The sequence below is a fragment of the Etheostoma cragini genome, chromosome 17, assembly GCF_013103735.1.
Source record: "Etheostoma cragini isolate CJK2018 chromosome 17, CSU_Ecrag_1.0, whole genome shotgun sequence".
Lineage (NCBI taxonomy): Eukaryota > Metazoa > Chordata > Actinopteri > Perciformes > Percidae > Etheostoma > Etheostoma cragini.
In genome coordinates, this window is record NC_048423.1 from 9,422,865 (window position 1) to 9,448,927 (window position 26,063).

The 26,063-nt window shown below is 40.0% G+C and overlaps 1 protein-coding gene and 1 long non-coding RNA gene across 2 annotated transcripts; both read left to right on the plus strand.

Annotated features, from left to right (window-relative positions):
- Positions 1-256: 256 nt before the first annotated feature.
- zgc:91976 (uncharacterized protein LOC492359 homolog) lies at positions 257-18,617 on the plus strand. The gene is made up of 6 exons (XM_034897575.1): positions 257-488; positions 12,352-13,237; positions 13,348-13,465; positions 14,630-14,783; positions 15,455-15,621; positions 16,824-18,617. Exons 2-6 carry the CDS (start codon positions 12,627-12,629, stop codon positions 16,998-17,000), a joined length of 1,227 nt encoding a protein of 408 aa, XP_034753466.1. The 5' UTR covers positions 257-488; positions 12,352-12,626; the 3' UTR covers positions 17,001-18,617.
- Positions 11,903-20,538, plus strand: LOC117960053. The gene is made up of 2 exons (XR_004660060.1): positions 11,903-12,246; positions 18,990-20,538. It is a non-coding gene; the product is annotated as an uncharacterized LOC117960053 (long non-coding RNA).
- The last annotated feature ends 5,525 nt before the right edge of the window (positions 20,539-26,063 follow it).

Genomic DNA, 26,063 nt, shown 5'->3' on the forward strand with positions numbered 1-26,063 from the left:
GCTGAATTTTTTGACGTGGGTGGGGTGTCAGCTCTGCCGCCGTTCTGGAGCTGATCCGCAGCCTTACGCATCTAGTGGAAATTGGGGTTAAGACTGACTGGGTGTTCCTAGGCGCTTTTGGACCGACAGAGCCAAATAATCTGCCTTTTCTGGTGACGGTCGGCCATCGGGTTGGTGTATCAGAGCCTTTGAGATAACTTCTGAGTAGGTTAGGATTCATTTAAAACTAAAAATACAATTAAATATAACTTTTTTTTCTACTGAGCTGCAGTAGCACAGGAATTTCCCCATTGTGGTAATTATAAGGGAAAACTCAATTTATCTTATGGGGCGTGAAGGCAACACTGGTGACGCTATGAAGGGAACTCCCAGCTTCTCCGGTCACAAACCTCCTACCCATGAAACATCGCAGAGGGATTGATACCACATTGCGGTGATAACCAGCAACCACCATTTGAAGTTAGGTCCTACAGCATTTCGACGGCAAGGTAATTATCATACACTTATGTTAGTTTACTAAGTTATTCTTTTTTTCGAAAGAGGAACTAGCTATCCGCTGAGTTCTCAGCCCTGTGTGTGGTTGGCCAGTTAGCTATTCTAACACAGTGGCTCAAAATCGTGGGAAGGTAACATAAGCTGTTGGTTAATGTGTTCTGCTTTGGCATAAACTGAGTTTAACGCCGTTGTATGTTAGGCTACTGTCACACTGCCTTGCGCTCGGTATGCTCTTTTGACAGAGCATCTATTAAACGTAATGTTTATCACCAAATGTAATGTTAGCTAGCGTTAACAAGCTGGCCTTGTGTTAAAAAAAACACAAGTACATATTCGGGTAGCGTTAATCCCGATTTAACGTGACGTTAATCTCAATTCGCGCTAAATTGATTTTTACGCCGAGTAAAATTTAGAATTGGTTGCTATACAGCTAGTTACAAATACACATTTTCAATTTTGTAATCCACAATCATGTAGCTAACGTTTTAGGAGCCCAATGTAGGCTGTTTGAGCTAGCGAGCTAGCTAACGTTAGCTAAAAATACTGAAGACTCCAGTTTGCCTATCTATTTTAGGTGATCAGACCTTAAGCTCTTAAGCCACACTACACAGTGGTGGCCGAGGCCCTTATGTGAATCAAATCAATGTTTTCAGCATGATTTTAATGTAACGCTAGCTCACAGGTGTGCCTGGCGTTACTACTGTTGCAGTGAATCGCTGAATATATTCTCAGCTGCTCTCTTTCTTTGTAAATTTGAACCTAGCCAAACGTGTTTTTGCTCTTCAACTCTTGTCAGGGTGATGGTTATTCAGATGTATTTTTGCCAGATGTGACTGTATGAAATGAGTTTGCCTCGTCTAAGAACAGGGCGGGGCGGGGGAGGAGGCAAATGTTGAAATAAGTCAATGGGATTTATTGTTGCCAAAGCAAAGACTGTCAGACTGTCAACAACTGGAAACGATGAGTTTTCTGTAGGCACAGCTATGATTCAGTCTAAGATCATAAACCTCCTCTAGAAAAAAACGCTTTAATGTTACTGTTGTTTTAAGAGAGTAAGTAAACTCGTTTTTGTCTTAAAATTGATTACTTTTTTTATTATAAAGTTTTCTATTTTTAATTTGGAACTCAACAACTCAGTATGTAACACACACTAGGGTTGGGCGATGTGCCCTAGATTGGTCTCTCAGTTTAGAAGACACCAATTCACCATAAACTTACTAAACTTAAATGAATATGAGTCAATGTATTATATATTAAAATAAGATTCTTAATTCAAAACTTTGCAATATAATTGAGATGATCTGCTGATGTTATATGCTCAGCAGTTTAAAGCTGCTTTAGTGTATATCTTTTTCTTTTAACACTAGAGTAAACACCATAGTTAAAATGATCTTGTAAAAGCCCCGTTTCTCGGCGTCAAGGCTGTATCTCCCTCCATCCTGTTGACCTAAATAGACTTTATTCACTGACTTCAATACTTTATTGGGTACACCTGTGTAATATAATGCTATCTAACAAATCAGCAGTGCCGTCACATCTATCTTCGCAAAGTTTATAATGTGAAGTTTTTTGGGTGACATTGGCAGGTGTAAATTCAATACGCTTATTACTGAGGTCAGTGTTGTTGTACAAAACTACATATTAAGATGTGTTTCTAATTTGTTGTCTCTCCTATTGATAGATTTTAAACGCCACTGCCGATACAAAGTCTGTTTGCCTAACAAACCATGAAGTAGATCTCTTCAAACCATTGAATGTTAATTAATAAAGTGTGTAGATATCTGATGAAATAACTCCAAAATGTATTTTATTGTATCACTTATCAGTTTGTTTTTGAATTGGTCACAACACAGCTTCAGATACTTAGGTAAAACGCTGTGTGGGTCTGACCTTCTTAAACTGATACACATTTGGCACTTGAAAGTCCCTGCCTCTTCTGAAATAATTTCACTTTCACAAATGTGTGTATCTGCTCCTCTCCAGCAAGCCTCCATACTCCTGATATCCCATATATAATACTCCCTATTACCTAATGGCCTTGACCTGGTTGTTGTTCTAGCTTATGGTGGTATTAGTGCCAGCCAATTGCCATTGATCATTTGATTTCCTTCATATGTTTGCCTCCAGAGAACTAATATGTAATTGCTTTAATCTTGTTTTTGTCATAATTAGGAACACATGGAGTTTAACTGCCACTCACATGATGTCCCAGTTTCCTGTGGCATTCAATGGCCTTGGAAATGTAGGCTGGTAGCACTTTTATGTCGCCTATTTTTGTGTAGGCCTATTTAAGACAAGAAATATGAGATGAAATTTGAATAATCCTTGCAAGACAGAGGGCAGTGTTTAAGTAGTCTATCTCCTAACTGGGCTTTGTTTGAATTGTCTAAATGATGAAGCCAAACTTCAAATGAAGTTGGCCCAGTTGGACAATTAGGAACGATGTGTATATAAGGTTCTACATACTAGATGATGCAGATACATGCCAATTTCATGTGGACAAGAGTGGGGAGTTAGGAATGGTTAGTACCCTGAAGGCCAGTTGTTTTTTTCATTGTCTAGCATGCTTACACCTGAGCCAGGTACCCTGCTGTCTGGACATGTTTCGTACATCCTCCTGCATTCCACTTACTTAAGTTTCTCAGGGTGTTAGGTATAAATAATGCCTATATTTCATCAGTTAGCCCCCAAGTACTGTAGCCCAATTTATGTAGACCTGTTCATGCCCTAGTTTGTACATATTTTGCCCTATTTTTAAAGGCAAATTGCAATGTGATGCTATATTGAGCATAGCTGGTGTGCAGACCGCTGTGTCATTTTGTGCTCACAACTGTCCTTAAAGATGAAACCAAAACAAGATTAAACCAATGTTTAAATCAAATTTATTTAGGCTATGTACAAAGGGTGAATGCATAACAGACTCTAACAAAGCGGGGCCAAAAAGAGTACCATAAGAGATGGTTGGTTTGTTTGTTTATCCTCCTTTACTTGCTGCCTCCTCAGCAACTTGAAATTCCACCTATCTTAATATATGTTAATGATCTAATTTGTGTAGAAAAACATTTCTCGAATAATGTATAGTAGAATAATCTTATTTCTTCTTTTTCTTCGTAATAATCACAGTGATTAGGAAGATACTTGGATTAATGAACTGTTCACTAGATTGGAAGCTACACAGTTCCAGCCTACAGGAACACTACAGACGTGCGACTATAGGTGACTGTTCAAGATAATGCACAGCATATGACAGCTTTCTCCCTCTGAGGTCGTGGCTGTTGACTCGGCTTCACTTGGGTTACCCTTTTCTTCAATCTTGGTTTAATGCTTCATGGTTAAAGAATGCAACAGCAGATATTACTAAAAGTGAAATAAAAAGGATTGAATGAACCACTGCTCATTGGAGGAGTTCTGTTTTCATTCTTTCCTTGAGATAAGGATTTTCTTGTATGATTTTCCCCATGGAATCTTTCTCGAACATGGTCATTAAAAGAATGCGATGGATGTTCTCTCCATGGAAGACTGTGCAGGTCAGGGAAACCCAGAAATCCCAGGTCAGAACTTGGTGTGAGTTATTGCTCGTAAAATACAACATATCTGTCTCAAACGTCCTAACGTAGGCTAGTGGACAGTCGTCAGGTTATGTTGGGTTGTCTTTAAATAGTATGGTTCACATTCAGTTTACCTTAAAATCCAAGAAAGACAATGATTTTGTGAGTTGTGTGAAAGGCTGTAAACCACAGCACTTATTGATGTGCTAGCTCCACCCGCTTTAACTTTGCTCTCGTTTCTGGGTTTTATTGACGCTTTAACATTGTAATTAAGAAATACACTTTTTAAGGTCAGCCATTTAAAAACAGTTAGTTCAGTCTTGTTCCAGTCCTCTGTGGCTGTGAGGGAATAACAATCCTAATAAGTGACTTATAAACTTTGTCACAGGTGTTTTTTTTCCTTTAACAGATATGACCTACCAGTACAGTGGTTATTACTCAACTAACCCCAAACCTCTGCAGGAGCCATCCAGGCTTTTATGCCCTGTTTCATCAACTTTAAATGTAGTTCTTTAGGGATACATGACAAGGGGGGTTCAGGTATTTAGTCCCTTGTTTGAAATAAAAAAATAAGCTGACATCGCAAAGGAATTGAAATAGCTCCTTCATAATAATAATAATAATTATTATTATAATTAATAATAATAATAATTAATTGTTATAAAATTGTAACCTATTTTCGCCCTGTTCACGATTTAATTTTTAAATGACTTTGATTCTCATTTTAATTTAAGAGAGCCGATTTCTGAGCTTTCTTCTGTGAGTTCTAAAGGCGCTCTAAGTAATGTTACGCGTGTTTTAGACTAGAAGAATTGTTGTCACATACAGCAAACATCTCCTAACTATCCATATCCGCGGGCAGTCTAGTTTTGTCTGAAAATACTTCAAACGTCAACAAGAAGTAACGTCACCCAACATCGCTTAGAGCCCCTTTTAAACAGACTGTATAAAATAAGTTTTAAGCACCTTAACACTCTCCCTTCTCTTCATTAAAGCATCTATGTTTACAGGCTTGAGATGATGCCCATGTGCTATATGTGCCAAAAATAGGTTTGGTACTGCCAGTTTGTGTTGTTTTGTCATGTTCTAAAAAAATTGTAGCAGAGAATTGTGATTTCAATTCTAAGCAAATTCATATAAGTTAGAAGCAGAAGAGCACATGAAAAACAGGAAACCGAAAAAGGTTTGTTTGTTTAGTAAGTTACCAAATCAAGTTTATCTAGGCCATTAAGTGCTTGCAAATGAATCTTTTTTTTTAATACTTTTTTTGTTTTGCTATCTGAGTGGTTAGGCCTAATATGTGGTAAAATATAGAAGATAAAAGAAATTAAAAAAAATAGATGTTTACCATGCATTACCAAAGTTGAAGGTGTGTGAGTGATTTTCCCCAAATGTTTTTCCCCTTCTGATTATGAACTTAGTTTCTTAAAAATAGCTGGGGTTACAGCACACTACTGTATAAGGCTTGGTGTAAGTATATCAACTTATTTTAATAATGCAAAAGGACTGGACTACTGTGGAAGCAGGAACATACTGTTAATTTTTAACCATAATCCCTTTAACCAGGCGGGCCCAGTTGTGTAAATATTGGCCTTGCATTGTCTACCTGTGGGTTTGTAAAGTTGTGTAAAGAAATACAGGTGAGAGTGTGGCATTGCGGCTATTGTCAGTTTGCCTCACAAGATAAAAGGGAACTTCTCTTTCAATAACTGTCCAAATAAGAGGAAACACCCTTCAGACACAGGGAAAGGGTAAACAAAGAATTCCTTTTCAAAAAACTGCTTTTTCTACTTTTTTTCCTGTTTGACTGTAATTTGAGGAGAACTCAGGATCTACTGTGGTGGTTGACGGCAACTCATATCACACATGGTTGCATGCCCAGTATACAGTATTTGTCCAGTTTGTAGGGACGAAATGCATATCACTCTTATCTTTATGCTGTCGGCAGCTTTTTTTTTTTTGTTCAGTTGTAATGACTGTATTTTCTTTAATTTGCTGCACCTTTGCTGGATAAATAGTTTTTTGACGTTTTGGTATTTAAATTATTCGTAAGGATCACTGCCAAGACCAGCAGTGCACACATTTGTGTGTGTGTGTGCTCACGTCTCATTTGTGTTCACCTACGAAAGCCATTCTTATACACCAGGATTTAAAAAGCCAAAACAACAACAGTGAAATTAAGGACAAGAAACAAAAATGCTGCAATAGAGAGTGGGAGATGCAACCAATAGTTGCTGGCTACCGATCATGCAGGCAGGGAGGAGAAGGAAGGAAGAGGTGGAAACTAAAAGACACAAGGTGGCAACAGGTCAGAGAAACAATTTTCCTTCCCTGAGGCCATGCTGTTGAGCTTCCTCTCCAGACATTTGGAGTGGAAAGACTTACCACATGGAGGAAGTTGCAATAATGTTTTTGAGTATGATGCAGTTTTAAATCCCTCACTTTTTTTGAATGAACAGAGCTAGTTAAGCTTTTTTTGTTGCCACTTTTACTTTTGATACTTTTGTTTTGTCAACAGTTTTCACATCTTTGGGAGCAAGAGGATGTGTTGACATGAAACCCACTAAAACCTTTTATCTCTGCCTGATGTTTCAACTAAGCTGTGTCTTTGAATGCTGTTTTTGGAGCTCTGTCTTTCCTGATATTGATTTTTCTGTCATCATTTCTCTGATTGGAGCAATCCTTAATCAGCTTCAACTAGTTTAGGGTTAAATTGTTTGACTTCAGATTAGTTGTATGACAGTGTTTTTAAATATGGAGATAAAGGTGCACATTTTCAAAGTCCCACTATGCAGCGATTCATAGGGTTGCACTCTTAAAAGGGACATAAATAGTTGCAGGGTTTTCACTCCCATCATAAGGTTTAGGTGCAGTACCCAAGCGGTTTTGGGCAGCACCTAGGCCAAATGAATGTAACTTTTCTGAGATATCAGACTGAACTCATTAAATGACATATGTATGACATGCCAATTCATATGCCATTATTGGTTTGTTATCAAGACGCGTGCTCTCTTTTTAGCGTGTATATCAACACCGTTTTACCTCCATTGAGATACATTACCTTGCGATGGCGTTTGAATTCACGCCGTAGCAAGTATGCAATTCAGCTTAAGGGGGTCTGTCAGGCCGGGTCCCTAAACTCGCTGTCTTTTACCAAAGCCAACCCCGTTCTTCTTTTTCTAAACCCAACCGTAGCTTTGTGCGTGTGCGTGCGCGTGTGTGTGTGTGTGTGCGAGGTTCCTAAGACATGATCTAATAAAACTAACTAAAAAAATAATAAGGCGAAACACACACAGGCTGTTTTTATATGTCTATAGATCTGCTTTATCACATTACAGCTGACCATCTCATGTTTCATGTTCTAAGAAGTCAATTCTCCACCTTTACACATGACCGAGCCTCTGACGTGGTAGATTACTGTGACAAATATTGAATATGTCTAACAAACTCAGAATAATTTTTTTGATTTATCTACTCTGCTTATCTGCTTTTTAATGTTTTAGACACAGCTATGGTTATAATAACCGTCCAAAAAGAGATGCAAAACAACCCCAAAAAAAACAATTACTAAAAAGAGAAACATGTTTTATTTTTTATATATATATATATATATATATATATATATATATATTTTTTTTTTAAATGTAACATTTTTTTGAGAAAGGACGCCCTGTCAAATACACTTACCACTCGGCAAGTCTTCCACACACCGAGGGAAACCACTGAGTTGTGTATAAAATGAAAATAGTGAGCAGGAGAGAGAGGTCCAAACCCTGGCTCCTCCCCGATTTGTTTATTTTGTGCACACACACGGACACTACATAGAAACGACATGAAACTGTCCTACCTGTTGTTTCACACTATTCTAGTGATCAACAGGTGACCGTAACATGCCCAGATATGTTACAGTGGTCCAGCAAAGACCGGGAAGAGGAAGACTGCGATCTAGTAAACGTAAACATGCATGTAAACTGCTGAACGTTAGACCTCAGGATACACTGCAGTGTTTTGATGAGCAACAATGAAAGTAAAAGAAAACGCTACAGGGCCCATTTTAGTAGCCCAGTGTTTGCCCCCAGCATCTCCACCTCTAAGGCGCCCTAGGGCAAGCCCATTAGTGATACTTTATGCAAAACTGATGCTTCACTTCCTCTGAACTAAACAGAGAAATTTGACTAAGAAGTTTCAAGGGAGATTTAAAGTGAATTCTGTCAACTTACTTATTATTTACTTTGGTGCCATGAGTATGTATTTGTCACTAATCTACAAATCCCTTCATACATAGGATCACAGCCTGTTTTCTCTGACGGAGCAAACGACCTTTCCAGTATTCAGGAGGTTATTGTTGAGTGCTAAAAATATTTTAAGTAAAGTATTAATTTGAACTGAACTACTCAGCTGCTCACCAGACCAGGCTGTGTGAATATGTAGTAGGGGATTTGCTGAAAAAGAAATGTGCTCAGTGAACCTACACTGGGTAAATAAGGATTTTAAGAAAGTTGATTGACGCTCAAATGATAGTTGTAAACCGGCTGGCTTTGGACAAGCAGCGTTCAACGCTTAGACTTGTCTGGCCGCACAACTTACCCCTATACAATATGTTTATTTAGTTTTTTCTCGAAAAAAGTTGAAAAAGTTTTAAAAATGTGTCTTAAAAGCATTCAAAAAAAGATCAAATGTAAAGTCAAAGCATATTTTAGTCTCACCAAGGAGAAATTTGTTTTGGACATAGAGATATTGCTGCAAGAGTTACACAGAGACACTACAAACACAGGGTTAAAACCATTAAAAGATAAATGTACAGTGAATATATTTGTAATCAAAAGATTATGCTGTGATGCCCGAACATGCGTTTACTTGCTTCTGACCAATGGACAACCCTCACACCGTTGAATCCCGGACCCCGGAGGTGTTGTAGACAGTCTATGGCCCCTGATGCAAAAAGTGCAAGTGGTATTAGTGCTGAATTTGACCTGATTTAATAATGTGATTTGATGGTCAGGTGATGGTTGCATAACAGACAAGCCATTTGACTTAGGCCAAGATGGAGTCATGCAACACTGTTGAGAACTGTCGGCAACTGAACTGAACGTTTACACAAGGACAATAAAAGCAACGTACCACTTGGAGAAAAATAAGTTAAACCAATAGTTAATGGTTGGTTTTGAGATTAGCTCAGGTGAGCTATAACACACACCCATGCACAGAGGTAGGGATTTTTCATTTGTTTTTCATATGCATTTGGTACTGTGCTGAAACCGTTTCTAGAAGTCATATTGCACAATTCAAAGCAAGAATTGGCTTTGCTTTGCATGGGGAATCAGCATTTGAGATTTAAAGCAACACAAACCTGGCTAAATCTAGCTCTATTGTGTGCTCCCTGCATCAAGTCAGCTCATGCCTCTTTATTGATCTATAGGGACACCTGGTTGCCTGATTCATCACTTCAGTAAGTGTGAACTCTGTGCAGGTTTATGAGCAGGGTTAAGATTCAAAGTTCAGTTAAAAAGCTTATGTCACTCTAAAAACCCCACTTTTGTGTGTGTGTGTGTGTGTGTGTCTTTCTGTGTCTCTAGTGGTGGTTGGATAAACAAGTCACTTCCTTCCACACCTTAAACATTCTCAAATGATTAGGTCTACATCAAGTAAACATGGCCATAGAAACCTCCCTTTTCCGTAAGCACACTATCGCTGAAAACAATCCTGTGTTGTCTTTCTCTTGCATTTACTAAAGTTCTGAAGGGAACCAAAAGGCTTTCAGGGTCAAAAGGTTTAGGGAGTAGGCCTACTTCGTGTATCAAAATCTGAAGCATTTCCAGACTTCTGCCCTCAAAGAATATTGTCCTGAATATTTCCATCTGTTTTGATTCTAGCAGAAACCTTTTTATCAATGCCTGCTACGTGGCCATAGGTGTTGGCTATCTTTAGCACACACAGATTTGCTTGGGAGTAGTATGTATTACAACCTTTTGTTCCTGCAGTGTCAAGCGACAGACAATGAAAAGTAATCCAGTGCATACATATTTTCTCCAGCATATTTCCACTACCAAAAGGCATATTCTCACGCACTTTTAGCATAGAAACTACAAATTTTATATTATTTTAACCCTCCTATTCAGAATTCTGGGAGACCACTGTATTCAGTCTCAGACGTGGGTACATACAGGTTAGTTTATTAGCTTCAGGATTAGTTTGTTTTTCCCTTTTTGACTGAGATTATTTCTTCACTGAGCACGCTGTAAGCTGATTCATAGACCAAAGGTCTTCAGCATACAGCTGACGCAATGGCAGCTAATCTCTGATCTGTCTCATATACTTTTAACAGACTAATGCAAGTGCTCTTTGTCTCTGTTTCTTTTATTTCCACTCAATACTGCTCTCCTTTGCACTCTTCACACTATATAAAGGCACACAGCTGGGTTGTCACGTAGCTAAACTGTTGACATGAGGACTCTCCTGCTGTTTTGTTTGCATGATGATGTCCATATGTTTATTTTCACACTTGCTTTTTAGTGTGTGTATGTTACGTTAGAATCATGGGGTTATTAGGTCAGGTTGTCATCCAGACCTCAGCAGAAATAAATCGGACGCCAGCCCATTTATTTTGCCCTGTTTTGCTGGCCTAAATGGACAGGCCTCTCCGCTGAGGTGAGATGAGGTACTGATGTACAGTTTGTTGTCGTGCCAATCAGCCAACCTGCCTGTGTATTTAGCTGCCGTTGGCTGTAGCCGAGCTGACTGTGCTGGGGCCTGACTGCTGGCTGGTTGCCCTCTCTACCGCGGAGGGGCTGTCACAGTGTCAGCGCTGACCTTCACTCTGATTTATAAGTTTCTTCTTGTAGTCCGGTTCCCTTCCCATCCTCCCTCTTTCCTGGTATCCATGCAGTAGATCAGGACTTGCTTCCAGCTGTAACTCGCACTCCCCTGAACACTAGCAGGGCCACCCAGTCGTCTCCCCCTCCCCCTGACATCGCGGTCTTTAAACAAACACATGTGTGCACACAGGGGCGGCTGTGGCTCAGTGGTAGAGTGGTTGCCTGCCAATCGGAAGGTTGGTGGTTCGATCCCTGCCCCTGCAGTCATTGTCGAAGTGTCCTTGGGCAAGGCACTGAACCCCGAGTTGCCCCCGGTGCTGCGCATCGGAGTGTGAATGTGTGTGAATGTTTATCTGATGAGCAGGTGGCACCTTGTACGGCAGCCCCGGCTACAGTGTATGAATGTGTGTGAACGGTGAATGTTCCCTGTAGATGTAAAAGCGCTTTGAGCAGTTGTTAAGACTGGAAAAGCGCTATATAAATACAGCACATTTACATTTACATTTACACATGATATGCAGCAGATGTGAGTTCATCTCCTTCTTAATGCTAAACCTTGGCTGTTGACTGAAGCCTGAATGCGAAACACAGTGACCTTTTTGTCTTGAGAGACAAACAGGTTAGTTAAACTGAATTACATGGTTTATGGACTTGGTTACTCCATCAAACTGTAGAAACAATATGTACCTGTGTTTGGTCCCGGTGTTCTCGCTCATCAGATGACAAATGACTATTCACTGTCTTAGTCTTTTATTGTCCCATCCATTACTTGCTCTTGCTCTCAGTTCACCTTGGATCTGTTAACACACTGTGTTCTAAGACAAGTGGATTGGAAAGTTCCAAAGTACCACTGCATACAGGTCTGCTGATCGATTTGAGTAAAAGTAAAAGCTGTAGAATGATGTTAACAATAAGTAATTTAATGTTTGATGTCTGCTAAGCCCAAGCTTGTGCAGTGTCCAATGTGCCACCCGTTGGCCTTTTTCTGGCCGATTCAACATGTTGACTCAGCGCAGCCATGTTCATTATAGGACAAATGTACAACGAGATACATAATTACTTGTGTAGGTACTGTATATTTATTTCAACATAAAAATGTATGTAAAATATCTACATGCCTACACATTACATTACAACACAATACAAAATAAACATAGAATTTTGTCCCGGATTGTAAAAACCTAATTTAAAGATTGTAGACCTCTTACTCCCTCACTCTGCACCACGGTTGGTGCTAGACTATAGACTGAGTCATCTGGCAAGCAAGCTATCTAATTGGCCAGGTGAATGGCCACTAAATAAATAAAATGTGTCAACTTAATGTCTTAATCACATACATACTCATGTGTAGGAAAGCACATTGCTATCGCCAGATGAGTGACAACTTTGTTTGGCTCAATTTATGTAACCAGTATAGCATGAAAACACAGGTGGTGCAAGCTAGCTAACTAGCCAGCCAACCTTATTCACAGCAATGTATTTTTTCCTTACAGGGGTGCAGTGTGTCGGGAAGAGCTGATGAGGTGAAGAAAGCCACACAAGGCAACTGTGCTTCACCTACTATCTATTGGCCCTCACACAGAGTGACCCTGCTGCCTACATCCCCACATCACTTCAAGAGGAGGCTTGGCTCCCTCTGGGTGCAAGAAACACCATGTGCCAAAACTGGAGAGGACTTACAACTGTCCCATAGACCGCCAAACCTCTTGTGAACCTTTCCCTCTAGTCTGAGGACCCTCCTAATTCTCCACATTGCCCACTGACCAAGATGAAGAAGGTGGCAGTATGGTCAGCAGAGGATGTCTCCGACTGGCTCAGCAAAGAGGGGATGCTGGAGTACATGGATGCCCTGCGTCAGATGGACGGCCCTGCTCTGCTCAACCTCAACGAGGCAGATTTTCAGATGCCTCCCCTCTCGCTGGTGTCGTCTGATTGCGGGCAGCAGCTGTTGGACCGACTGGAGACGTTGCGGATAGAGACTCATATTGAGGATCACAAAAACGGGCATGCAAACGGGCATGCTGGTGGGCTACCTAACGGAACTAGCAAGCCTCAGAGGAATGGCACATTGGGAATGAAGGACAGGAGAGAGATGGTCAAAATCTCCATTCCTTCAATAGAAACTACGCGCACCTCATTCCCTGCAGAGTGGGGAAAGACGGGCATAGCGTTTGTCTATGCGGTGGTGTGCTTTGTTACCACCACTGTTGTCATTTCAGTGGTCCATGAAAGAGTACCGCCAAAGGAGCACACCCCACCACTGCCTGATAAGTTCTTTGACCTGTTTGACAGGGTGGAGTGGGCCTTCTCCATCTGTGAGATTAACGGCATGCTGCTGGTGGGACTCTGGCTTATACAGTGGATTCTACTCAAGCACAGGTACAGTCTGGTTTACTCAGTAGAATACTTTTAATATATATATTTTTTTAGTTGAACTCTGATTTGCAACTAAATGAACATGTCATTTATTTTCTTGTGTTTTTTTGCAGGTCAATTATAGGCAGGCGATTCTTTTTCATTGTGGGCACACTCTATCTGTACCGGTGTATTACAATGTACATCACCACTCTGCCTGTTCCTGGGATGCACTTCAAATGCTCTCCAAAGGTAATATAGACACACATTATATTTCTCTCACAATTGTAGGTTTTGTTGAGCATGAAAGGCTTATTTCTTACTTAACTGCTTTTGGCACAAATGTGCTGAATGTAAGAATTCTGAAAACAAAACGAAATATCTTTTTTGTAAGTTGGAAGCCTCGGAGTGCTCTCCATTGAACACTCATTGTAAGGCGTGTGCTGGTTCATTATTCTGTGAGTAAGAGGAGATTCGCTTCACTTCTTTGTAGTTCCTGTTATCGTGATATTGCAAATGGTCTACCAGGAAAGCATTTTCATTTCCTTTTACTTAAAGCCAATGTGTGCAACGTTTCTGTTGCTTAACTGACATCTTTGAAATGGGAAAAAATCCTGGTGAGAATAGATTATACAATAGAGGAAGTCTCTCTTTTCTCAGTGCATCTCATAGCTTGTAAAACATTTGCATGCTTATGGTGTTCATAAGTTTCCTTTATGCACGTGCTTCTAGAACAAAAAAATACCATTAATATTGGTGCACACTGATCAAAACAACCACATGTAAAACACTGAGTACGCTTAGTGAAATGTGGGTTTAGGCAACTAAAATTGCTTAAGTAATTAGGGGTGGGGTTAAGGTTATGTCGTCAAATGTAATGATCTCCAGTGTAGAGGTCAAACATGTCATGCACCCTTCCACCACTCTCATCCTTTAGTACTGTATTTACTGTAAATACAACTTTTACTTAGCACTATCTGCTACTTTTTATTTTAAAACTTACTTCTAATATTTTAGAAAAATATTGGCTGAAAAAAATCTTTTTTACTCTACTAAAGTGTATGCCATATTCCTATGCAATGACATTATCTCTGCAGAATGAGGTAAATTGATTTGTTGTTAAAAAAGGTGCAAGACAAATGGCAAATTGTCTATATAATTACCTTTTTTTTTTTTTTTTTTTTTTTTTTTTATGATGGGGATAGTAATTTAGAGATGAGACGTGGCATCCCAAATTATTCCATACTCTATAGTTCTCACCTATGCCATGCAGACATGTACGCCCGTCTGGAGTAACTTGTGTTGTGCTGCTGCTCTTTCTCTTCTGCATCCCACCTTTACACATGGTGTTTCTTTAGCAGCTACCAGTTATTTTGTCAGTTATTATACTTGTATTAATTTAAGTGTTTCTTTCAGCTTCTCGGGAACTGGGAGGCACAGGCAAGGAGAATAATGAAGATGATTGCTGGTGGGGGCCTATCCATCACAGGTTCTCACAACATGTGTGGAGATTATCTGTACAGTGGCCACACAGTCATGTTAACGCTAACGTACCTCTTCATCAAAGAGTGTAAGTTTTACAGGCTCTCACGCCTATTGATTCATGAATTAGCATTAAGGCGTGCTTATTTGTTACAGCATATGTTCAATTTCATAGCTGATACGTTCACACACAAACTACTGTTTTAACCACCATCTGACTCTCAAAGTGGGCCAATGCTTGAATGTTGCAACACTTCTCTTTATTGTGTCAGGAAGTGTAGAGATGTTTCACTTACCACATATTTTAGCTAGTATCAATGTGTTAAAACCTTGCTCTGTAACATAACCGCATTTCCTGTTCCTTAGCTGGTATTTACGTTATGCAACGTATTTGGTTTGCACACTTACTTGGTTCCCCGCTAAGCACGAGAGTCAGAAGTATTTTAACTGTTGGGTCAGGCTGAAAGCATAACGTTTCTCATGCTTCGAGTAAACTGTTCTTCTCCCTGTTACATCCTGTTGAAATGCTTTACCACCACAGCAGTGACATCTAGTTGTAAAATGGAGAACAGTTTGGTTAATATCTCTGCAAAAGAGCCACAGTGCCGCACTGACTTACAGTGGCCAAACGCAGCTTTTTTTCCCACTACATAGCTTACGCTCACTAGTCCATTTAGCTGGTTAGGAGAACTCAGCCTGTTTGGTTTTCTTGGTGTGTCTGGTGTATTAACCCTGCTCTTTTTTATGTTTGATTGGCAGATTCCCCCAAGCGGTTCTGGTGGTACCTGTGGTTTTGTTGGACATTGAGCGCTGTAGGGATTTTTTGCATCCTTCTTGCCCACGACCACTACACTGTGGATGTGGTGGTTGCATACTTTATCACTACACGCCTCTTTTGGTGGTACCACACTATGGCTAACCAGCAGGTGAGTGCAACATGTGGCTCAAAATATGTTACTCTGATGGAATTTGAATTAAAGTAAAAGTGAAGTAAGTCAAGTAAATGGGCACACAGGTATATTAACTGGATACCTACGTTACACAGTAATGCACTATGTAGGAGGGTCTAGCTGGAAAACACGTCATGTGACTTCTTGTGTTCTCAGCTGCTTGCTGCTTGCAAAGGCCTTATATAGACAAAGGATTTTGGGGGTTAGTGCTAGGAAGGGAGGGAGAGGAGACCAGATGAAAAGGAGGGAAGGGCGAGCTGGCTTTCGTATTGTTTAACAAAACTTCAAACATCAACAAGAACTGACATCACCCAACATTGCTTAGAGCACCTTTGATTGCATAAAAAAAAATCCAAAACTGATCTACAGTTGATCATAGCCCCCTATTGGCAGATACTTATCAAATGTGGCATAGCACATTGTAGTGCAATGATGAAATATAATCTTAACCATGTGATTTCAACTCAGACATTGTTTAATTTCACCTACCAGAGACCTTATTTATTGATAGTGATTGATTTCAGTATTGATTGATAAACACCATAGATTCTTTTGTGCCTTACAATAATGTTTCCAGAATTATTTCAGTGATTCATTAACTTTGGGGTTTGTGGAGCCGAGTGTCTTCTGAGTGATTTGCGGTTTTATTTTCCATATCGTTACAGTCCTAGTGTTCAGGTTGCACAGACATTTTAATTGCATTTTGTGTCCGTTACGAGGCAGAAAGGCACTCTAAAACTTGCCCCGCAAGCTGCTGTTTTAGTTAAGTGGAATCTCGTACACGTAACTGCGGATACTTCGTGTTCCCTGCACCGATTCAAGTCTGTTTTTTTCAATCAAAAGTACACGCATATTTATAGCGATCAAGATTAACTCCAAAAAAAAATGGCCGGTATTCTCCTTTAAGCGTGCTCTGGCCCTGAATGTTTAATTGCCATGTGATTGCAGGCCAGCATGGGATTGGGTTGGGGGGGGACAATTGTGCTCAGGCACAGCTCAGGTCAACTGGGCCAAGTGTGCGTACGCCCAGAATAAAAAAAGGACAGCTGACACAATGTGAAATGACAGGAGTTTCTCAATGAAGTGAAATAAATTCCTCAAAGCAAAGGTACTGGTAAGGACATTTGCGTTTAATATTTAATGTTCACACGTACGGTATTGTTGTCTTTTTGTTTCAGTCGCTGAAGGAGACGTCGCAGGGTAACCCATTCTCCCGGGTTTGGTGGTACAGACTGTTCAAATACTTTGAAGAGAACGTCAACGGCATGGTCCCTCGCAACTATCAGCAGCCATTGTCATGGCGATCGTTGCAGTGGAACCGGGGTGTGAAGTACAGCAAACTGGAAATCCAGTGACCCTAATGTCACAGCAGCATAGGACTATGACTTCCATAAGTGCTGTTTTTACCCATGGAACATGGAGCACTCTTAAATGTAGCGCTGTCCTGTCACCTCTAGTAACAGACACATCCCTGTCCAAATGGGTAGCACTGTGACCCACCTAGTATTTTTTTTTTACTCTTTTTTACATTTTCTCTTTTCCTCTTTCTCCTAGGTTTTGCCGACACAGAGCACTAATTTATATATGTTTTGTGTATTTTCGCTTTGTTGGGCCACAACAGTTCATGAAACATTTTGACAAACTAAAACTCAAAGATTTTTTTTTTGGCCGCAAGGACTCAAATACTTTTTTTTTCCCTTTCTGCACAAAACCATAAGTAATGTTCTTGTCCAACAAGTATTTCTTCTTTTTCTTTTTACATTTTTTTTTTCTTTAATAGCAAATTACTTTTTTTAAACTGTCCTTGCTAAAATGAGACAAAGGTGCAAAAAATATTTTTTTTAAGTATGTCAAACTTTATTTTTCAAAAACTAATGATGTCCAACAAAATATTTTTAGATTTTTACCTTTTTCAACGTGAATAATTGAGAGCATAAGAATCGAATGTGGTAAAACATTATTACAGTGCCTTTCTTAGCTTGATTGTAAAACAGTTCAAGTACAATGTGTCTTGTGTCTCCTTGCCGCGGCTGTGACCACGCTATGTTACAGGTTGGTACATAGTTAACAGTCTCGTTCCCATGAATGTAAAAACAACTACGCCAGCCTTACCAGAAAATTGGTGTTCCCAAAATGAAGTGCAGTGAAATGTCCTGTTTATTTATTAATGCTTTATGATGTCAGTTTGTGCTTAGTTTGTTAATGCTATTCTAATAGAAAAAATAATGACTGTTAATTGTATTTTCATTTAAAATGATATTTTTACCAATCTGTCTTTTACCAACCCAAGTCATGTTCATAGCCCGATCACTGATCCTCAATTGTCTGCTTGTTTTACTTTCCTCCTCCACATTATCTGCATCTTACATCACTGCCTGGTAAAATTGTAGAAGACATGTCTAATACCACTTTCACTTTGTTGGCTCAACCAGGGTTGACTTGTTTTAAAAGGGTTATCCTAGGTTGATCGACTAGGCTTCACGACCCAGGTCTAGAGGTCAGTTGGACACGGGCTGATTTCAGTCTAAACTGCACACAACCAGTGTTGCTAACAATCCCGGCGACGCAAATTGTAGTTGCCGTCTAATCTGATCAAAAAGCCGTTAGAATTGTTCTTCTATAAACATGGGTGAGCAGCGCTCAACGGGTTGATGCATGAACTACAAAAAACATAAAGCTAAAACCTCTTGATTGCCCCCTGGTGGCTGCCACCTCAGTGTTAGCAGATAGGACATGGGCCAAGCTTAAAAAATATATATATAAATACACTATAGCAATACATTTTCCCAAAGATTTCTCAAAGTTTTAGGTAGTTCTTGTCACACTTATCGTTTGTTTGTACAAGCGTTATTTTCCAGCATCATGTGACAGACTGGGAGTTGTAATTCCACTGTTTGGCCAATGTTCCAAAGGCACATCCTGGAGGCCTGCTGTACTCCTTTTGATGTATAATTAAACCTGGATACAGCGTTCAAGGCAGAGCTGTGTTCATTACTGTGAGGGCTGCACATGATGTGTACATTATCCATCTGTATACAGTCTATTGATTCAACCAATTGGAACATACTTTTGCAAAGTATGTCAATAAGAGGGCAAATGTAAGAAACATAACTACCTGTGTATGTATATTTATTTCAACAAACAAACTTTCATAATCAACTAATATATAATAATGGCCTATACTGTAAGACTTAAGACTCCCTGTGCACAGTGGTTGGTGCTAGACTGAGAACTGCAAGCCAGCTGCCCGGCCACTAAATCAACTGTAACAACTTGTTTCATTCACGCACTTTTTTCACATCGTAGGAAAGCACATTGCCATTGCCAGATGAGTGACAACTTAGTTTGGCTCATTTTCTTTAACCAGCGCAGCATGAAGGCATGTTGAGTGGAATTAGCAAGCAAGCCACAGCTGGCTATTGTCCCTCTGCTCACTGGTGTTGCAGTTGATATAATCTCCCTCTGAAAACTCAGCTTTAGAACGTAAAATCAATGAAAGTAAGTGTTTTGTATAATTCTCTCATCCACAACATCGCCATGCTCTTTCCGGTCGCCTAAGACACAGGTCTGCAGCCGGCGCAAATCTCTTTTGTAAGAAAAGTTGGCAAGCTGACAGCAAATCTAACATTACTCTTATTGTTTTGAAACTTTGTTTAAAAATAGTCATTTAACTAGCCAGCCTACTTCCCTTCTTACTGCTACCATTGAGTGTTTGTTGGTCGTATGTGCATTAGAATGTTATTGCTGTGAAACAATCATAAAATAAGCTTTAATTTTTCTCGGTCTGCTCGCCCAACTCATATCACATAACATCACATCACATCAAACTGCAGGCCTACTGTACAATAAGGAATTCAAATACTAAACACCAGTCCTGGTGGTGTTCAGCTGAACTGTATGTGACTTTGGCTTTTTACTGAATATGTGCCCAGTTCAAGCACATGAGGTGGACCTAATTGGTATGGGTCAGTCGTATCTGAATATTTATGACCATGGATAAACCTGTTGTTGACTGGCTTGATTTGAATTGACTAAAGAAGGGTTAGACATGGGTCAAATAACCCTGGTATGACCCTGGTCCTTCGTGTGAAAGAGGTATAAGGTGCAGAGTTATGTTATTCTGGAGCATGAAATGTCATCTCTTGCTCAGGAGATAACAAGACCCTCCATTTTTTTTCCCACATTGAGTCCCATTTTGAAATCAGAATTATCCTCATTACTGTATGGTCTGGTTAACTTCTGTGATGGTAATAAGAGCTACAGGAAAAAATGTTCAATGTCTGTTTTATGTTTTGCTTTTCTTTGTGTAACTATGACTGAAATGTAAAGAAGAAGTATTGCACAACTCATCAATAGGGAAAGATTTTGTGAATTAAAACTGAAAGCTTTGAAGAGAAACTGCACTAAACTAGATTATACATATCCCAAATAAATAATGAAGTGATGGATTTCTTTAAACACTGTCAAGAGGACAGGGTGAGAAAAAGACATTATGAAGACTTATGAAGCAAATACCTTTCAATGCCAACACAAGTCTTAATGTTTGAGACAAATGTGAGTCCAGGCTTGCCCTCCTCCCTGTCCAGTCATTTTACGTTTGAGAACCGTTTCGCAGTTTTGAAGAGCACAGCAGGTTCCTCACATTTGGTCATAATTTGATAGGAGATAATGTTTGAAGTAACGATACAAACATGGCTCTATAATAATGTTTGAGGATGAAAATTGAAGTTTAAGTTTGTCTTCCAGTTTGCCAATCGAGTTGGATTTTTTTTTCTTTCCTGTGTGTTCCTCTGTAAACTTCTCACCCCTTGTCTCTTTTTTTCAGATGTTTGTAAGATATGATACGGGATTGTACTTGGGACGCTATTGAATAAAACCTTTTACTAAAATGTATTTACTGTTGGTATATTTACTGTTGGTATCTTTAGTGTGCCAAAAGATGACATCATGGCAGATCCCCTAACCGCCAGCAGATGGACACGTTGAGGTGCATCAGTAGGACCAGTACAGTGAGGGGGATGACCGCTCCTTAAATGTGTATGTATTTGTGCTCTATGTCTGACATAGTTTCTTGCTCATTCTGGGCCTTTTTAGCTAGTATTTCATATATATCACACTTGTTTCAACATAAGCCTTCTTTTACTCCTCTTATTCACCCAGTGTTTAATAGTCAGCTGAGAACGAGGTTTTTGAAAGTAGAACTCTACTTACACACTTTCTAGTTCCAAGTAGCCCCTGTTACCATCTTTACAGCAATAACGTAAAATGCCTAAACATGTTATAACGCACACAGGAACATGGAGCAGAAGATTCATGACTCAATGCTTATAAACTTGGAGGCAACAGTGTCCAAAACAGCAGGCAAAGGGAAATCCAGAAAAACAGGGAAAACAACAGGACACAAGGAAGCAGACCATTTTGCACTGGGGTAAAGGGAAGACAGCACTTAAATACACAAGACAGGTGAGACAATGAGACACAGGTGCAACACATTAGGGCGGGGATAGGAAATCACACAGGTAGGAAAATTTGCATACTAAAATGGTAAGAGATCCTCATAATTCCTTGCATGAGTCATCCACCAGGGACACATAATTACCTCGAGCTGGCTCCTTGGCCAGCATGAGAATTTGCTGCCACCCTGGACAGATTGTGCTGGCCAGCCAAACCAAACTCCCACACACTACTACTCTACACAAATGAGGAAGAGGGAGTGAGTCTGTGCTCTAAAGATCTTCTAGTTTCAGCTGACTTCATTAAATAGGCCAGAGTGATGCTCTCAAGATAGTTTGCAGCTTAATGTGGCTGAACATATTTTAAATATGCAGGTGTACCAGTCTGTACTGTGGACAGAAACAGGCGGTGTTCTTACTGTCACTTTGCATTTCATTTGAGAGTTTGGGGTGGTAAAATGCTGTCTTTTGACTGGTAGTTAGGTGTTATCCAAATCTTGTTCTGTAAATTATTATACAACATGAATAATGGGTAAGCATGTTGCTCTGACGTTGTCTATACTGCAGCAGCCTGTTTTCCAATCTGTCTATTTTCTAGGCTGTCTATCAGTCATTTTCTACTTTCTGTGACTCAATATGTAAATATTAAAACTTTTTTACAGTTACACGACTGCATCACAATACATTGTCTGCTGCTGTAGAGTAACCCACCCTCCCTTAAGGCTGTGGAGCCAAGAGAAACAACAGTCTAATTCATGGGTTCACAAGCAAATTCTATTCTATTCCCAGCAATGCTGCAGTCTTTCACCGTAATACCATACTTAGTCTGGGAAGATAATGTTGGTGTGCAAATGGAGGTTTGTCATTAATGGATGGCTCGGAAAGGGGGTGGGATGAGAAAAAAGGCTAATAAAACATCTGCATGTTGCAATAGAACTCGAGACTCATCAGACGAGGCAACGGTTTTCCAATCTTGTGTCCAGTTTTCTTCTTCTTGCCTCAGTTTCCTGTTCTGAGCTGACAGGAGAGGCCCGTGGTGTGGCGTTCTGCTTCTGTAGCCCATTTGAACATAGCCCACTTCAATGTTCCATATGTTGTGTTGTCTTCATGTCATGTTTGGGGGGGAAGATGGCACTTTGGTGCTGGGTGGGTGAATCAGAATGTTCTTGCTGATAACAGCTGCTTTGTGTGTTTGGAAACTACCAGAACAACCAGCTCAGAGATGCTAAAAAGCTTTGTGAAGCCTAGGGAAACTACAACTCTGGGTTTATCACTATGAGTGACCCCTTTTCACATCTGTCACGTGCTGTGTGGTATTATGTGTATAATCTGCTAGTGTGTGATTCTCTGTAGGTGTGTGTTGCTGACGACAGGCCAACAGCTGAGGCTGATCAGCTGATCAGCGCTTAACAGAGGACAGCATGGCTGGGTTAGGGGGGTGAGGCTTCCATGGAAGCCAGCAGAGAATGGGCAGAGAAGTGCTATATTTATATTTCAACCCAGGGCTTCTATGGAGAGACGATGCACGTTGCACAATTTTTTTTTCTTCAAGTTGAACGGGTTAATTCTGCAGGAGGAGTTTTTTCCGACGCTTGGAAATGACGAAAAAATTCACCAAAATGTAAATGTTTAATGGCTGACTTGCTTATGAGTTTGGGATAAAGGCTGCACCTTTGTGCGTAGCTCAAAGTAACCACAGCAGCAGTGTGGGGCCTGTTCTGCTGTGGGGTCTAGTCCTGTCACATAAACTCACACAGGAAATAATCATTTCCAGCATGGCCTCGTAGTAGAGAACATGGCTCTCAAGGGATTATGTGAGACTGAGATTGGCCTTCTTCTTGCTGGTTATTAGACCATTTCACAACTTTGTGTAAAAGCCCACAATGATAACAAAAAGAATGTGTCAAATCAGAAAATGTTCCTTTCCAGTATACATTGAGACAGTATCCAGACCTGAAAAGGCGTTGAAAGGCCCATCAGCAAGGAATCAATCAACGGAGAATGATTTCGAAATATGGCAGCCAACTGCAATGTCGACTGAAAGCGAGTCGCCCTCCTATTTTCTCCTTTGATTATTCTCAGTGGGTTGTGGAGTATCACTGATGATAATTCTGGTGTTCCTGTGCTTTGTATCTAGTCCCGCTGTCTGACTGACTACTGCACGTGAATTATTTTCAAACACCAAAAGCCTCAAAAAGCCAAGAGCGGCCTTTGATCCACAATGTCATTGTGACCTTTTAGCTTTGGTATGGCATTTGAAAAGAAAAACAAAGCTTTGGTCAGCAGATGGGGAAATGGAGAAAGGCCAGTGATAAGTTCAGACTGTGAAGTTTAATAGGTAACACTTTAATTGATGGTATCTACATAAGAATGACATGACAGTCATGAAAACATGAACCATAACCCTGACCAAATTGTTTTTTAAAGGTCCCTTGGCATGAAAAGTTCACTTTATCATGTTTTTTTAAACACTTCTCCTGCCAGCCTATGATCCCCCAGTGGCTAGAAATGGCAATAGGTGAAAACCAAGTCTTAGGTATCCTGCTCTGCCTTTGAGAAAATGAAAGCTCAGATGGGCCAATCTGGTATCTTGCCCCTCGTGAGGTAATAAGAGGCAAGGTTACCTGCCCTTTCTCTGCTTTGCCCTCTCTCTTCAAAAGCTACAGACTCAGAAATGGCACATACTAAGGAAAGCTCATTGTGGGACTGGCTCTAGTGGCTGTAATTCTGCACCAAGGCGGAATTTTGGGAAAGAGACTTCAGATATGGCACTAAGGGACCACTAAGGTCAACATAAAAGAGACTTCAAATACAGTATTAGGGGACCTCCAATGTCTACATAAAAGCATCCACAGAGCACCATGTGATGGGACATTTTAAGGAGGTTTTTTAAGGAAGTGTTTTTATCACACCATTGCCCCTTGCAGTACCCATCATGGGTGGTGTTTCTCTACCCTAACCTAACCCTAACCATAACTTGTCATGACAAAACCGAATGACACATCCTAACAGATGCGGTGTTTCATAAATGTTTGACTCACTCATGATGTTTATAACATGTTGATGACAGTGTTTATGTCACTCTTATGTAGATACCTTCAAGTAAAGTGTAACCGTTTTATGTAACACTCTATGTGACTGTCATGTTAATTCAGAAAGTTACAACACGACCAGGGATAAAATAATGACCACATATAGAGAGTGATGAAGCTCTTAAAGCCAGAGAGCATGAGTGTCCCCGTGCAAACTACTGGAGCACAAAGGATACCCTTTTAAAGTTCCTCAGAGCGCCAAAGCACAATTCTGAAGAGGTCTCAACCCATCAAACAATCTTCAAGACAACTGTTATTTTAAATGTCCTACTTTGAATCTGTAACCTTTGATATTCATATAAGATATTCATCTGTTCTGATGTCCTGTATCTGCTCTATTAGGGATTAAAAAAAAAACTTAGATCTAAAGCCTTTAAAAGCAGATTTATTCACCGGCTCATCTTTAATGTATGTATTACAAGCTAATGTATGTGCCTGACCCTCTCAAGTCCACTCTGTTAAATAATCATATTTTTTTGGGGCTGTTGGAACATATCTTTTGCTTTGCTATAATAAATAAAAATGGGTATGTGAGTCAAATGCTAGAGGTCCATTAAAAAGAAAGATATGTATATTGAGGTAGTTTAGGAGGCAATGATGTTGGAAATTAGAAAAAGACTGCAGCTGAAATCTGAATCTGTATTGGATGAACGTATCCACTGAGTAATGCTGTTTGTCTTGATGATCATGTATGAGGTCAAGGATAATGGAGGCCTGCATGGCTGATTTACTGCAGCACAGGTTGCCCTGTTTGACTTTAAGCCAGAAGCCTTGAAGCCATCTTCAAGCGTTTCTTCAGGCTGAGTCATCCACAAATTCTTTTTCACAGTGGAGAACAGTGATTTGCGCTCATCTAGAAAACATGGTCCGATTTTTACTAGAGGTCTACGTGTACTGTGCGCTGGTATGTAATATAGGCAGAGATTTATCCAAGCATCTATGAAGAATGTCCCACTGTTTCTGGTAATATCTCTCACACTTACTCTCTGCCGTGATATCCAACAAAGAGATGGCCACTCAGCTCGTACATAATACATTAGTGAGCAGTTGCCTCTGGAGGCCTGTTCAGTTATTCTGGGTGAGCTGCTCTGGCGCCATGTGATGTTGATTGAAAATGAAGCGGGCGTTGCTGGCTACTAGGCAACTACAACAAAGCTTAAATCAGGAGGAGCCACAGATAAGATCTCAATCTCTCTTAATAACAATCACTCTTGTCTTTGTTATTCAAATATGGAATTACATTTGCACGTAATCCAGTGAGCCAGGTCTGTCTTGCTGAAGGATGCTTTCTTGAATAAGACATCAAAGCAGATTGGCGCATTTAGCTGCCAAAAGAAAATCATTGATGTATTTATTTTTATTACATTAACTCAAATGCTCAAACTCTTAATGGCTGACTCACATGAATCTGAACAAGACAATAATAAGAGCAGGACAAAGAGATGGAGAAGAACAAAAGATGTTCCAGTGTTATTTTGGTGGTTGGGGGGATCTCGGCTTTGTGGATGTGATTAAGAATATGTCTCCCCCCCCCACCATGGGCTCTGAAGTGACAGCTGAGACAAGATGGCTTGTCTTTGCTTTTACCCAGTGTTAGCACTCAGCAAGGGTGGGAAAATGTCAGTCAAAGATGGGAGCCTTTTGGTTTGAGCTGCACCAACTGTCGTTTTTAACCGTAATCTCTATATTGTGTATACAGTAGGATCTCAGTTCTTTGCTTTGTGTTTGAGTGTATATTTTAAAATTACTTTTTCAATTATGATTTCTCCTCTTTGCCTCAGATTTTGTTATTACTGGACAGTGTTCATTAACAGGTCCTGTAAGTGCTTTTAGACACTATTTTTACAGCACTTACCAGTCAGGGTGACGGTAA

Excerpts from the sequence above, each read along its gene's own strand:
- zgc:91976 (XM_034897575.1), top strand. The coding sequence starts at position 12,627 with ATGAAGAAGGTGGCAGTATGGTCAGCAGAGGATGTCTCCGACTGGCTC. Across the intron at positions 13,238-13,347 it reads TGGATTCTACTCAAGCACAG|GTCAATTATAGGCAGGCGAT; the intron begins GTACAGTCTGGT and ends GTTTTTTTGCAG. Across the intron at positions 13,466-14,629 it reads ACTTCAAATGCTCTCCAAAG|CTTCTCGGGAACTGGGAGGC; the intron begins GTAATATAGACA and ends TGTTTCTTTCAG.